We start from the raw sequence: 15,914 nt of genomic DNA, 5'->3' as shown, positions 1-15,914 counted from the left end.
CCCAGCACTTTGGGAGGCCAAGGCGGACAGATCACAAGGTCAGGAGATCGAGACCATCCTGGCTAACACAGTGAAACCCCGTCTCTACTAAAGACACAAAAAATTAGCCGGGTGTGGTGGCGGGCGCCTGTAGTCCCAGCTACTCAGGAGGCTGAGGCAGGAGAATGGCATGAACCCAGGAGGCGGAGCTTGCAGTGAGCCGAGATAGCGCCACTGCAGTCCGGCCTGAGCGAAAGAGCGAGACTCCATCTCAAAAAAAAAAAGATATTCCTGGGCCCCACCCCCAGAACTTTTGATTCAGCAATTTTGGGGTGAGGCTAAACAATGTGCTTTCCTGTAACAAACTGATGCAGCTGTCCTCAGATGACTCTTAGGGTAGCTAGGTACTACACAAGATACAGGTATCTGTATTGATATTCTATCTCCTCTTCATATCCACCAGAGTATCAGGACTATATCCCTCAGCACTACAAAGAAGTTATTTCTAGGTTTCTATTTCTTAAACTCTGTGGTCATATTAAGGATTATTATAATAGCTACTCTGTCTCACAAATAATCACCTCTCCAGTTTGTCTATCATGATCCATGCAAGGCTGTCCATCTTTTGGAGAATAAATGGTATACCTAAAAAATAAATAAAAAGTTACAAACATTATTATAATATTCACGTTTATCCATATTTGCCTGTGTTGCACCTAATTTCTTACATGTCTTGTAACTAGAATTTCTGAGTAGATATCTGTATCTATTATGTGTACTCTTATGGTAGTTCCACTGTCAAACTGCTTATTTAATGAAAGCTTTCTACCTTCGTCAAAGGTAATACCACTGAAAAATACACACTGATCTTGGCTTTGTGGTATTGAACAAAAGATTATAAAACATAAATTGACTTAACAAATGAAACTATCAAGGAAGTTGATTATGTAGATTAATCACGGAAGATAACTTATTTTCATTTCTTATCTTCCTTGATTAATCTACATAATCAAGGAAGAATCTTAATTTACAGAACGAAGTATAAAATAAAACACAAATCAAATGATTACTTTTCTGCTTGGCAGGGAATACTGAACAGAATCTTTAGTAAGATAATAAAAGCCCACCCTCCCATTCTCCCTGGTTATACCTGTCATAAACACTAAGCAGCTCAGAGAAATTAAGACACTGGTAAGGAAAAAAGGAAAACAAAGGCCACAAAAGAATAGAAACAATGTATTTTAAAAACAGAAAGATAATGGGAAAAGGTTGGCTACAAGGTATTTATTTATTCATGTAAGCAATCTTCCTGCCCCATCCTCTCAAGTAGCTAGGACTACAGGTGCATGCCACCATGCCTGGCTAATTTTTTTTTTATCTAAAGTGATAGGGTCTCGCTATGTTGCCCAGGCTGGTCTCAAACTCCTGGCCTCAAGCAATCCCCTCACCTCAGTTTCCCAAAGCACTGGGATTACAGGCATGAGCCTCCGTGCCCAACTGATTTTTGCTTTATTATGCTCAAGTACAACAAACTTACCGCTTCCCAAATTTAATTCTGTTTCTTTCTCTTAATGTTAAAAATTGCCATCTGACAAATGAATCATAGTAAGGATTAACATCAGTGGTGATGAAGGAACGACGCCAGTCTACCTATAAAAGGAAAATTTTAAAAGGCAATTATTGAGAAATACAAATTTTGTTTGAAGAAGAATTCCTATGAATCAATTATTTACTCTTCTAACTTGGAATCAGATCAACTATTAAAAAAAATTTTCCAAGTTCCACTATTAAAAGTATATCACAATTATTACCTTAATTTACTTAAAGTATGTTTTTAAGCATATACATATACATATTAACAAACATATAGAAGCTATAATAAGAAGAAACATTTAATCCTACCTTTATGTATTCCTAAATATTCAAGTTAAACTTGGGCTTCTTCATATTCTTTGAATAAAGTTCCTTTCTACTAATTGTTAATATGTCAATATACATTCTAATTCAACAAATAGTGAAGTATTCATTGTTATGAGACCCATAAGCAATGTTAGGTTCTAGTCTAACAATAACAGTACTAATTCTTTAGTGGCAAACAGGGGAAATATATTATTCTAAAATTAGGAGTTGGTCCAAATCTCATATAATCACACAAATACACAGACATATCTGGGAGATATTGTGGGTTTGGTTCTGAACCACCACAACAAAACAAGTCACACAAATTTTTTGATTTCCCAAGGCATATATAAATTACGTTTATACTATATTGAATTATATTAAGTGTGCAATAAAGTTATATTTAAAAAGACAATGTATATACCTTAATTTTAAAATACATCATTGCTATAAAATGCTAATAATCATCTGAGCCTTCAGTGAGTTGTAATCTTTGTGCTGGTGGACAGTCTTGCCTCAATGATGATAGCTGCTGACTGATCAGAGAAGAGGCTACTGAAGGTTGTGATGGCTATGGCAATTTCTTAAACTAAGATAACAGTGAAGTTTGCCACATCCATTGACTCTTCCTTTCACAAAGATTTCTCTGTAGCATGTGATGCTGTCTGATAGCATTTTACTCATAATAGAACTTTCAAAACTGGGAGTGGGCCAGGCATGGTGGCTCACACCTATAATTCCAGCACTTTGGGAGGCCAAGGCAGGCAGATCACCTGAGGTCGGGAGTTCGAGACCAGCCTGACCAACACGAAGAAACTCCGTCTCTACTAAAAAAAAAAAAAAAATACAAAATACAAAATTAGCCAGGTGTAGTGGCGCATGCCTGTAATCCCAGCTACTCGGGAGGCTGAGGCAGGAGAATCACTTGAACCTAGGAGGTGGAGGTTGCAGTGAGCTGAGATCATGCCACTGCACTCCAGCCTGGGCAACAAGAGCAAAACTCCATCTCAAAAAAAAAAAAAAAATTTGGAGTGAATCCTCTCAAAACCTGCCACTGCTTTATCAACTAAAGTTTGTGTGATATTCAAAATCTTTGTCATTTCAACAATGTTCACTGCACCTTTACCAGAAGTAGACTCCATCTCAAGAAACTACTTTTTTTGCTCATCCATAAGAAGCAAATCCTCATCCATTCAAGTTTTCTCATGAGATTACAGCAATTCAGGCTTATCTTCAAGCTCCACTTGTAATTCTAGTTCTCTTGCAATTTCTACCACATCTGCAGTAACTTCCTCCCCTGAAGTCTTGAACCTCTCAACGTCATCCATAAGAGTTAAAATCAGCTTCTTCCAAACTCCTGTTAATGTTGATATTTTGACCTCTTCCCATGAATCATGAATGTTCTTAATGGCATCTAGAACAATGAATTCTTTCCACAATGAATCCTTTCCAGAAGGTTTTCTATTTACTTTGCCCAGATCCATCAGAGGAATTACCATCTATGACTGTTATAGCCTTATAAAATGTATCTCTTAAATAAGAAGACCTACAAGTTAAAAGACTCCTTGATTCATGGACTGCAGAATGAATGTTGTGTTCACAGGCATAAAAACATTCATCTCCTTGTATATCTCCATCAGAGCTCTTGAGTGACTGGGTGCATTGTCAATGAACAGTAATATTTTGAAAGAAACATTTTTTTTTTCCTGAGCAGTAGGTCTCAAGAGTGGGCTTAAAACATTCACCAAACCATGCTTTAAACAGATGTGCTGTCACCCACGCTTTATTTTTCCATGTATAGAGCATAGAGTAGATTTGGCACCATTCTTAAAGGCCTTAAAATTTTCCAAATGGTAAATGAGCACTGGTTTCAACTTAAAGTCAGTAGACACATTAGCCTCTAACAAGAATCAGCCCATCCTTTAAGCCAGACACTGACTTCTCTCTAGCTATGGAAGTCTTACAGCATCTTAATCACTGGAGGAAAGCTGTTTTGTCTACATTGAAAATCTGTTGTTTAGTGTAGCCACTTTCATCAATGATCTTAGCTAGATCCCCTAAATAACTTGCTGCAGCTTCTACATCAGCATTTGCTGCTTTACCTTGCAGCAGAGTCTCACTCTTGTTGCCCAGGCTGGGTTGCAATGGCACGGTCTCAGCTCACTGCAACCTCCTGGGTTCAAGCAATTCTCCTCCTTCAGCTTCCCAAGTAGCTGGGATTATAGGAGCCCACCACCATACCCAGCTAATTTTTGTATTTTTAATAGAGACAGGGTTTCCCCAGATGGCCAGGCTGGTCTCGAACTCCTAGCCTCAGGTGATCCACCCACCTTGGCCTCCCAAAATGCTGGGATTGCAGGCATGAGCCACCACACCCAGCCTACACCTTGCACTTTTCTATTATGGAAATGGCTTCTTTCCTTAAACTTCAAGAACTAACCTCTGCTAGCCTCCAACTTCTCTTCTGCATCTTCCTCACCTCCCTCAGCCTTTACAGAATCGAAGAGTTAGGGCCTTCCTCTGGATTAGGGTTTGGCTGAAGGAAATGTTGTGGCTGGTTTGATCTTCTATATGGACCAAACTTTCTCCATATCAGCAACAAGGTCACTTCATTTTCTTATCATTCAAGTGTTTACTGGAAAAGCACCTTTAATCTCCTTCAAGAACTTTTCTTTGGGCCAGGTACAGTGGCTTATGCCTATAATCCCAGCACTTTGGGAGGCTGAGATGGGCAGATCACCTGAGGTCAGGAGTTCAAGAACAGCCTGGCCAACATAGTGAAACCTCGTCTCTACTAAAAATACAAAAATTAGCCAGGCGTGTTGGCAGACGCCTGTAATCCCAGCTACTCAGGAGGCTGAGGCAGAAGAATAGCTTGAACCCGGGAGGCGGAGGTTACCGTGAGCTGAGATCACGCCACTGCACTCCAGCCTGGGTGACAGAGCGAGACTCCATCTCAAAACACACACAAAAAAAGAACTTTTCTTTGCATTCATAACTTGGCTGACTGTTTGGCACAACAGGCCTAGCATTTAGCCTATCTTGCCTTTCAACATGCCTTCCTCACTAAGCTTAATCATTTCTAGCTTTTTACTTAAAAACTTAAAATGAGAGACATGCGACTCTCCCTTTCACATGAACACTTAAGAGGCCATTATAAGGTTAATAACTAGCTTCAAGATTGTTGTTTATTAGAAAACAGGGAAAACCATGGAGAGAAAGAGGGAAACAAGCCAGTCAGCGGAGCAGTCAGAACACAAACATTTACCAATTAAGTTTGCCATCTTATATGGGTACAGTGTGTGGCAACCCAAAACAATTAGAATAATAACATCAAAGATAACCGAATATAGATCACCATAACAGATAATAATAAAGTTTGAAATATTAAAATAATTGCCAAAATGTGACATGAAGCAAGCAAATGCTATTGGAAAAATGGTGCCACTAGACTTACTTGCTCAACGCAGGGTTGCCACAAATCTTCAATTGGTAAAAAAAAATCAATTTCTGGAAAGCACAATAAAGCAAAGTACGATAAAAAAGCACATACTTGTAAATGCTTTCCTCATATTTTCTTTATAGACATACCTTCAAACCCATTCTCTTTAAATCCTGAATAGCCAGTGGCGGGAAATAATCAAGCCAATGTTCTGCTTCAGAAAATTTTACTATCTCTTCATCAGACAGACCAAGGGATTTCATAATGCCCCACTGGTATTTAGCAGATCCAGCTTTAGCAGCAGCTTTACTCTGAAAATAATGGAGAAAAATAAACTCGATCAAAGAATAACCAACACTCCAGGAAAATGACCCAAGATATTAATGAATGTAATTTTTTTACATTCTAAAATAATGCTGATACATCAGAACACTGCAGGAATTAGCTGTACTATTAGTCTGTACTAATAGTACTAGTCTGTACTAAATAGTACTAATTTAGTCTGTCAAACTATATAGCCAAGATATCCGCCAAGACACTGGCACCAATAACAACTAAATGGATGGCAACATAAAGAACTACCCATCATGAAGATAAGATCTCAATACCAGACCTTCTGTTTCTTTTATCCTATTACCACATTTACGTTATTTATCTATAAAGAGGCCACCCACAAGACTTTCCTCCTTTTCCAAAAATTATGAATATCCGAAAGACAACCAAATGCCAGAAGTTGAAGGTAGGAAATTTGGTTAAACTGTAACACTATAATGAGGCAGCATAAGAAAATTTTGAGGGTGACAGAACTGCTCTATATTGATACTGTGCTGGTAGAAACATGACTCCAGGCATTTTCAAACTCACAGAATTATACATCACAAAGAGGAAATTTTGGGCCAGGCACTTTGGGAGGCCGAGGCAGGCGGATCATGAGGTCAGGACTTCAAGACCAGCCTGGCCAATGTGGTGAAACCCCGTCTCTACTAAAAATACGAAAATTAGCTGGGCATGGTGGCGAGCGCCTGTAATCCCAGCTACCCTGGAGGCTGAGGCAGAAGAATCGCTTGAACCGGGAGGCAGAGGTTGCAGTGAGCCAAGACTGTGCCACTGTACTTCAGCCCAGGCGACAGAGACTCCATCTCAAACAACAACAACAACAACAATAATAATAATAATAACAATAATACAAAAATTAGCTGGGCATGGTGGCACACGCCTGTAATCCCAGCTATTTGGGAGACTAAAACATGAGAATTGCTTGAACCCAGGAGGAAGAGGTTGCAGTGAGCCAAGACTGTGCCACTATACTCCAGCCTGGGTGACAGAGCAAGACTATGTCTTGAAAAAAACAAACAAACAAAAAAAAGTAAATTTTATGGTACGTAAATTTTTAAAAAATTCAACCAGGATGCTGAAGGAACCTAAGGAGGAATGCAGACTGTGACAAATCTATCTAACTGCATTACAAATATATGATATAACCACACTCAGGGGGGAGGGAAGAAAGGAGATGATCTAGGCAGTTTTGGAAAACAGTGTGATTAGAGTCTAAAGACAAAAAGAATTACACACAAACACTGTACTTTCGTCAGTAAAATTGTTTCTCCCAGGGGTATAGGTTGGCAATTCTGAAACTACTTTACTAGTAGTCTAGGATTGAACAAATAAATAAATATACTATAGGTAATGAGAGCCAAGTTTCTCACTGTTGTAGTAAGAAGTCACAAATAAGCCAAGGGAAAATGCTAGAATGAGACCCATGGTGCTAAAATGGAGCCAGGGGTATCAATATGAACTTCCTTGTTTTTTAATAAACATTCAAATAGATAAAGAAATAAAAACAGATGTGTATGCATGGCTTAGCAGAAATAAATATATTTCCTTGCTCTTTCCACTGAGAGTGCCTAGAAGCAGTGATATCCCTAGGCAATGAGCAGACCCAGCACTCAGACCTTAGTTTCTGAATACCATTCTTCAATAAAAGAAATCTTGGAGAAGTGGTTGATTCCTTGGTTGAATCATGGAAAATACAAGCCTGGAACAGCTTGTGACACCATAAAGTAAGATAAGAAAGCGCTTTGAACAAAGGAAAATGAGGGAATGTCTAATGGACACAGGAGCCAAGCTAAAAAAAACTCCCAATGGCCAAAGCTAGAACAATTTATTTATTCTAGCTTTATTCTAATGAAAAAGAACAATTTGACAACAAATTACGGTGTTATTAACAACCACACACACACACACACACACACAAAAACAACCCAACAGCCAGGCACAGAGATACAAGCCTATAGTTCCAGCTACTCAGGCGACTGAGGTGAGAAGACAGCTTGAGCCCCGGTGCTGAGGGCCAGCAACATAGTGAGACTCCATCTCTTAAAAAACAAAAAGCTCAATGGTATTGGCTTATAACCTAAAGAATAAAGTAAATATCCATGAATCCATATGACATAGAAAGGATAGAATAAGTAAGTGGGGGAGAAAGGACAGCTCTTCCTTTCAGAAGAATTATAGATAATAAATATGAAAAGAACGAGGAAAATGGAAAATCACAATTAGAAGACTACAGTAATAATTGTTGTAGGCAAGATCCACTGATGAATGCTAAAATTAATGAGCAAATATTTAAAAAGAAACACAGTATTATTTCCATGGCCTCAAAAGATCTCTCCCAAAATATATATTAATTATAAAAAAAAATGAAATCTTTACAGGAGAAAAACCTGGCAGACACCATCTTAACCAAATGATCAATGTTAACATCACCAATAATAAGATATATCAGTATCATATACTCCCTAATGTTTGAGAACGACAAATTACCTAATAGTCTTCCTCCAAATCAATAACCTCAGTCTAACGATGAGAAAGCATCAAACAAACTCAAACTGAGGCATAATCTATAATTATCTGACCAGTATTCGTTAAAAGTATAAAGGTCATGGAAGAAAACGAAAGATAGAAAAGATTAAGGAAACATAATAAGGACACATGACAACTAACTGCAATGTGGGATCCTGGATTGGACATTGAAGAGAAAAGGACTTTAGTGAAAAAACTGGTAAAATCCAGAAAGTCTGTAGTTTAGTAAATACTACTGTACTAACGTTAATTCCTTAATTTGAAAAGTAGTATCATAGTTATATAAGATGTAACATCTATATACTATCTTGCAGTTCTTCTGTAAATCAAAAATTACTTCAAAAAAGAGGAGAAAGGAAATAGGAAAGTCAGAAAAAAATTTTTTTTTTTTTTGAGACAGAGTCTTGCTCTGTCACCCAGGCTGGAGTGCAGTGGCGCCATCTGGGCTTGCTGCAAGCTCCACCTCCCGGGTTCACGCCATTCTCCTGCCTCAGCCTCCCGAGTAGCTGGGACTACAGGCGCCCGCCACCACGCCCGGCTAATTTTTTGTAGAGATGGGGTTTCACTGTGTTCGCCAGGATGGTCTCGATCTCCTGACCTCATGATCCACCCGCCTCAGCCTCCCAAAGTGCTGGGATTACAGGCTTGAGCCACCGCGCCTGGCCAGAAAGATAATTTTTTGCTTTGATACTTTAAAAAAATTATCTAGTACATTTTATGTGTTGGGCACTGTGCTACTACTGGGAATGCACATGCAAATCAGAAAAAATAAAACTTCAACCAACATAAATATCAACCACTATCAAACCTTTTTTCCTTTAGCTTTATCCTTAATTATTACATCTTCTGTTTTAACATTGGTTTCTTCCTCTTCCTCTTCTTCATCTGGAAAATCAGGGGGGCAACCATACAGCTCTATTTCTCTTTTCAACTTATCAGCACATGCCTACAACGAATATTAGAGATAATGAAGTTCAAAATCAAGGTAGACACAATTTCAGTTTTTTACTGTTTTTATTGCCAACTAAAATTGACTCTGAAATTTTTTGCAATATATTGATACATATGTGGCTCCACTACAGAAAACTGAAACAGAGGCTGGGAGCAGTGGCTCACGCCTTATAATCCCAGCACTTTGTGAGACTGAGGCAGGCAGATCACTTGTCAGGAGTTCGAGACCAGCCTGGCCAACATGATGTCTCTACTAAATATAAAAATTAGCTGGGTGTGGTAGCAAACGCCTGTAATCCCAGCTACTTGGGAGGTTGAGGTGACAGGATCGCTTAAAACCAAGAGGCAGAGGGTGCAGCGAGCCAAGATCACATCACTGCACTCTAGCCTGGGCGACAAAGCAAGAATGAGCCCCATGTCTCAAAAAAATAAAATAAAATAAAATAAAAGGTATAAATCATGTACCTCAAAATTCACTAATTTATAAAGTAGTATTTTACCTCATTTACTCAAAAGCATTTATTCAACATCCAGAATATTCAATATAGTATACTATATACTGTATATATTAGATATATAAAGATATAGGAAACATAATGTGTTATCATTTTGGATAACATTAATAACATTGTTTCTCAATTTAAAGATTACTGTCAAGAGAGGGGAGGGATAGCATTAGGAGATATACCTAATGTAAATGATGAGTTAATGGGTGCAGCACACCAATATGGCACATGTATACATCTGTAACAAAGCCGCACATTGTGCACATGTACCCTAGAACTTAAAGTATAATAATAATAAAATAAATAAATAAAATCCCACCAGCAAGAAAGAAAGAAAGAAAGAAAGAAAGAAAGAAAGAAAACTGTCACATATCCTACCAAGTAGATAGGATAGGCTTTAAGTCAGAAAACAAACGGAGATGAAGTGATTTACCCAAGGTTACACAGCTAGCAAAGTTACAGACTTAACCTTGGACTTTCCACTCTAGCTCTTACCAATTATACCACAATGAGTCCACTGTCAAAAACAAAGATGACACCAAGTAAACACTGTTAAAGTTATGAGGAAAATAAGAAATATAGAAGTAAAAACTTTTTAAATGGAAAAGGCTCTTCTATCTAGAAGAATTTCAACCACTAACAGAATAATAAAAACAGGCAAGGATGATTAAAGGATGCTAAAGCCACAGGTTATTGAGTAACAGGACCTTCAGAGGCTCTCAAAGTGTTATCCTATAGATTACTTTTTAATTTCTTTTTTTTTTTTTTGAGATGGAATTTTACTCTTGTTGCCCAGGCTGGAGTGCAACGGCGCAGTTTTGGCTCACTGCAACCTCTACCTCCCAAATTCAAGCGATTCTCCTGAAATAGCCTCCGAAGTAGCTGGAATTACAGGCGCCTGCCACCACGCCCGGCTAATTTTCGTATTTTTAGTAGAGATGGGGTTTCACCACGTTGGCCAGGCTGGTTTTGAACTCCTGACCTCATGTGATCCTCCCACCTCGGCCTCCCAAAGTGATGGGATTACAGGCACGAGCCACCGTGTCTGGCCTTACTTTTTAATTTTATAGGAGGAAAAGTCACCTTTATAATGAGGAAACCTGGCAGGATTAACTTAATTTCACTAAAATGGGACAAATTACCATTTTCCATGCTTTTGAGGTGTTACAATGGGAAGTTTATACCTCAACAATGAAGTATTCTTGTCAAAATATTTGCCCAACCCTAATCATGAAAAAACAATCAGAAAACTCATATCATGGGACATTCTACAAAATAACTAGCTTAGACTTCAAAAACATCAGTATCACGAAAAACAACTAAAAGATAGTGAAAAGAATGGATAACTAGATGCAGTGTGTGCTCCACAAAATAAAAAGTGAAAAACAGCAGGGCGTAGTGGCTCATGCCTGTAATCCCAGCACTTTGGGAAGCCAAGGCAGGCGGATCACTTGAGGTCAGGAGTTCGAGACCAGCCTGCCCAACATGGTGAAACCCTGTTTCCACTAAAAATACAAAAAACACTAGCCAGGCATGGTAGCAGGTACCTGTAATCCCAGATATTCAGGAGGCTGAGGCAAGAGAATCACTTGAACCTGGGAGGCAGAAGTTGCAGCAAGCCAAGATCGCACCACTGCACTCCAGACTGAGTAACAGAGCAAGACTCCGCCTCAAAAAAAAAAAAAAGGGAAAAACAAATGGAAAGGACATTTTGAGTCTACAGAAATTTGACTACAGATTAGATGAAGACGATAATATAACATCAATGTTGAATTTCTTGGAGGAGATTACAGGACTCTGATAATGTAGAAGAATGCCCTTGTTCTCAGAATACATGCTGAAGTATTTAGCAATGACATGTCATATCTGCAACTTTCTTTCAAAAAGTTCACAGAAAAAGAGAGAGAAGGGCTAGGCGTGGTGGCTCATGCCTGTAATCCCAGCACTTTGGGAGGCCGAGGTAGGCAGATTACCTGAGGTCAGGAGTTTGAAACCAGCCTGGCCAACATGGTGAAACCCCATCTGTACTAAAAGTACAACGCTGCACTCCAGCCTGGGCGACAGAGCAAGACTCCAACTCAGAAAAAAAGAAGAAAAAGAAAGAGAAAAGCACGCATGCATGCATGTATGCTAAGAGACAGAACTAAAACAAATATAGCAAACGTTAAGACTTTGTAACTACAGGTGAAGGGTGGAGGGTGTTCATTGTACTACCATTCCACCTTTTCTGTAGGATTGACATACTTTAAAATAAAAGGTTGCAGAAGGCCGGGCATGGTGGCTCATGCTTGTAATCCCAGCACTTTGGAAGGTCGAGGTGGGTGGATCAATGGAGGTCAGGAGTTCCAGACCAGCCTAGCCAACACGGTGAAACCTCGTCTCTACTAAAAATACAAAAATTAGCCAGGCGTGGTGGCGGGTGCCTGTAATCCCAGCTACTCGGGAAGTTGAGGCAGGAGAATCACTTGAACCCGGGAGAAGGAGGCTGCAGTTAGCCAAGATCACACCATTGCACTGCAGCCTGGACGACAAAAGCAAAACTCCATCTCAAAAAAATAAAATAAAATAAAGTAAAATAAAATAAAATGTTGGAAAATAAAAAGAAATAGGATTTAAATTTCCTAATCCTATTATATAAAGGAATCCTTTCAATTCTAGTTTCCTTTCCTATTCTTCATTGAGAATTATTTCTAATACAAACTTATGACAAATGAAGATATTTGCAAAAATGATCAAAATACAATACAACTGCTTATTATTTTATGCCTGCATCTTACATATGTCACAAGTGCACAATGGCTGTACATTTTTCATTTTAGTAAAACAGAATCAGTTATTACCTAACTGTAATACAGACATAAATATACAAGGTAACCAAAAGACATTAAAATCACTTAGTAATCACTTAGACCATAATGGATGCCCTTTATTTAAGCATTTCTTCAAATGTTGTTTATTTTTAAATTAATTTCCACTATAATAAATTCAACTCATTTCATACTTTAATGCAGCAATACTTGAAAATCCTATTTTAAGCTCTTGAATTGGGTATTACTACTTGCCCCAAACTAAAAAGAGTAGAAACCAATCCTATTAGCAATCTTACCTTAATAGGCATTCCAGTACAGTGCAGGCCAAAGGGAAACAGACAACATTTTCCTTTCAATCGCTGGTACCCTACGGCAAACTACAGAAATAAAATTAAATTTAAATGCCAGACAAATACAAAATGCTAACTTTTCACACAAAAAAATTAGTTTTCTTCTTTACATCCTCCTTTGGAACGCCAGTTAGATTTTAGGCATTCCAAAACTCACCAACCTAGGAATTACTTTTCAATATGCATACATGCCCAGACCCTTGCACATATACACATATGGCACATGAAAATTAAATATAAAAATTAAATTACTTAAATGGGCCAGGCGCAATGGCTCACGCCTATAATCCCAGCACTTTCAGAGGCCGAGGCTGGTAGATCACAAGGTCAAGAGTTTGAGACCATCCTGGCCAATATGGTGAAATCCCGTGTCTACTAAAAATACAAAAATTAGCTGGGCGTGGTGGTGCATGCCTGTAGTCCCAGCTACTCAGGAGACTGAGGCAGGAGAATCGCTTGATTCCAGGAGGCAGAGGTTGCAGTGAGCCGAGATCACGCCACTGCACTCCAGCCTGGTGACATAGCAAGACTCCACCTCAAAAAAAAAATAAAATAAATTACTTAAATATAAAAATTATGCTTTAAGGAATTTTAAGTTCTCTTAACAGGAAATAATAAATTCTATAGCTGCCATTTTCTTCAAAACAATATTCGTTAAAAACCTTCCTCCCCATTATAGCAAACATAGGGAAACATTACCTCACATTTGGATAAAGAAAATGTGTGTCCCAAATGAAGGCGTCCATTCATATATGGATATGGGAAGGTTACAAAATACTTGCCCTTGCTGCAAAACGACAGTATAAAAAAGAAAGTACAGAAGAATAAATGTTAAGTTCCTTTTACAATAAGGAAGTGGGGTGAAGGAAATGCTTGATATAAATAACTTGTTACGTTTAGTTATTTAAAAAATATTTACAAGTAAATTTATAAATCTAGAAATTTAAAACTCTCTAAAATTGAAAATTACTTTAGATTTACAAGAAATAAGACTTTTATAGGTTGCTATTAAGAACTAAATAGCCTTGTAACGAATACTAGAGGTTTAATTTGAGCTAAAATACTTGAGTAAAGATAATATACTAGGTCAGGCATGGTGGCTCACACCTGTAATCCCAACACTTTGGGAGGCCAAGGCTGGTGGACTGCTTGAGGCCAGGAGTTCGAGACCAGCCTAGGTAACATGGTGAAACCCTGTCTCTACTAAAAATACAAAAACTAGCCGGGCGTGATGGCGTGTGCTGATAATCCCAGCTACTCTAGTGGTTGAGGCACGAGAATCAAGAATCTCCTGATCATTGAACCCAAGAGGCAGAGGTTGCAATGAGCTGAGATCATGCCACTGCACTCCAGCCTGGGTGAAAGCGAGACTCCATCTCAAAAACAAAAAAAAAAAAATTCTTTAATACCCTTATGAACCTAGGCTAATTTAATATTTTACTGAATAAATGAGATTTGTTTTCACTTGATACTAGACATATATAAAGCAATTCAAATTCAGGTAATATAAAACATCCTCAATATTACATGATATGTGGTAGATTCACTTTAAAAGCATCCTTTAAAGCTTCTTATTATTTTTTTAAATTTTTTAGTTGTTTTTGTAAAGACAGGGCTCTCAATATAAGAACCACCATGAGCATGAGCCCATGAGCCACCATGCTTGGTCTGTATTCTTTTTTCTTATGAAGAATATCTAACATACATACTATGTTATGAAGCATAATAAAATGAAGAGTAGTAAACACACCATCTGACTTATGAACCCACTGAAACTACCTGTTTCCTCTCTACTGTCCCACAAGAGATAACCAACATTCTGAAATTTGCTTTTACCGTTCCCGTTTTTGAATAGTTTGCACACTTGCCAGCACCCTTAAACTATTTATCATTGAGTTTCGCTCACTCATGAGTTTTATACAAAAAAAGGCATACTTCATATAGACTTCCGCAATTTGCCTTCTTCACTTGACATATTACTTTCTTCAGTGTTACTGCATACACCCATAGGTAATTCTCTTTCACTAAACAAAGCAGCTTTTTCAGTTCACTTTTAATTATTTTAAATTACCTTAAAGTTAACCAAACCTCTAGAAGCAAATAGAAGCTTCAAATTACAGCTTCAAGTATAACACCAGAGACTGTATTACAGCAATTTCTTTTTCTCTTAAAAAAAAAAAATAGGCTGGGGCCTGGTGGCTCACACCTCTAATCCCAGCACTTTGGGAGGCAGAGGCGGGCAGACCACCTGAGGTTGGGATTTCGAGACCAGCCTGACTAACGTGGAGAAAACCCGTCTCTAGTAAAAATACAAAATTAGCTGGGCGTGGTGGTGCATGCCTGTAATCCCAGCTACAGGGGAGGCTGAGGCAGGAGAATTGCTTGAACCCGGGAGTCGGAGGTTGCGGTGAGCCGAGATCACGCCATTGCACTCCAGCCTGGGCAACAACAGCGAAACTCTGTCTCAAAAAGATATATATATATATGTATATCCATTAGAATATAGCTTAACAAGCAAGGAAAAAAGACTTTTGAATCAGAAAGTCCTAAAAACAAGCCCAGGCCCAGTCAATTCCCAGTGATGTAACCTTGAACTGGTTACTTAGCCTCTGTGTGCCTCAGTTTCCTCAGCTGTAAAAGAGAAATTTTAAAAGCTGTTAACCTTAAAGGACATTGAGAAGATTAAGGCCAGGCATGATGGCTCAAACCTGTAATCCCAACACTTTGGGAGACAAAGGTGGGAGGATTACTTGAGCCCAGGAGTTCAAGACTAGCCTGGGCAAGACAGCGAAACTTCATTTCTACAAAAGAAATTTATAAAATGCTGGGCGCAGTGGCCCATGCCTATAATCCCAGCACTTTGGGAGGCCGGGGTGGGCAGATCACTTGAGCCCAGGAGTCGGGATCAGCCTCAGCAACGTAACAAGACCCCATTTCTACTAAAAATAGAAAAATTAGCTGGGTGTGGTGGCGTGCGCCTATAGTCCCAACTACTCAGGAGGCTTAGGTGAGACGATCACCTGAGCCCAGGAGACAGAGATTGCAGTGAGCTGAGATCACACAACTGCACTCCAGCCTGGGTGACAGAGGCTCGCTCCATCTGACACCACAGACT

General features: G+C 38.8%; 1 protein-coding gene across 3 annotated transcripts in view; it reads right to left on the bottom strand.

Moving 5' to 3' along the window:
- Positions 1 to 15,914, bottom strand: part of LARS1 (leucyl-tRNA synthetase 1) — a 69,007-nt gene that overhangs the window by 45,649 nt on the left and 7,444 nt on the right. For 2 of the 3 annotated variants that reach the window (XM_055285782.2, XM_055285783.2), the window contains exons 3-8: positions 13,499 to 13,586; positions 12,746 to 12,826; positions 8,991 to 9,128; positions 5,470 to 5,631; positions 1,517 to 1,629; positions 561 to 624 (exon numbers count right to left, since the gene is read on the bottom strand). In XM_055285782.2, the coding sequence (XP_055141757.1) occupies positions 561 to 624; positions 1,517 to 1,629; positions 5,470 to 5,631; positions 8,991 to 9,128; positions 12,746 to 12,826; positions 13,499 to 13,586 (646 nt within the window). The remainder of the gene's footprint in view (positions 1 to 560; positions 625 to 1,516; positions 1,630 to 5,469; positions 5,632 to 8,990; positions 9,129 to 12,745; positions 12,827 to 13,498; positions 13,587 to 15,914) is intronic. The other variant, XM_063642696.1, reaches the window with a different exon arrangement.

Source organism: Symphalangus syndactylus, chromosome 7 (assembly GCF_028878055.3).
Source record: "Symphalangus syndactylus isolate Jambi chromosome 7, NHGRI_mSymSyn1-v2.1_pri, whole genome shotgun sequence".
Lineage (NCBI taxonomy): Eukaryota > Metazoa > Chordata > Mammalia > Primates > Hylobatidae > Symphalangus > Symphalangus syndactylus.
The sequence above is the reverse complement of the archived record's forward strand: the minus strand, read 5'-3'. Positions and strand labels throughout refer to the sequence as shown.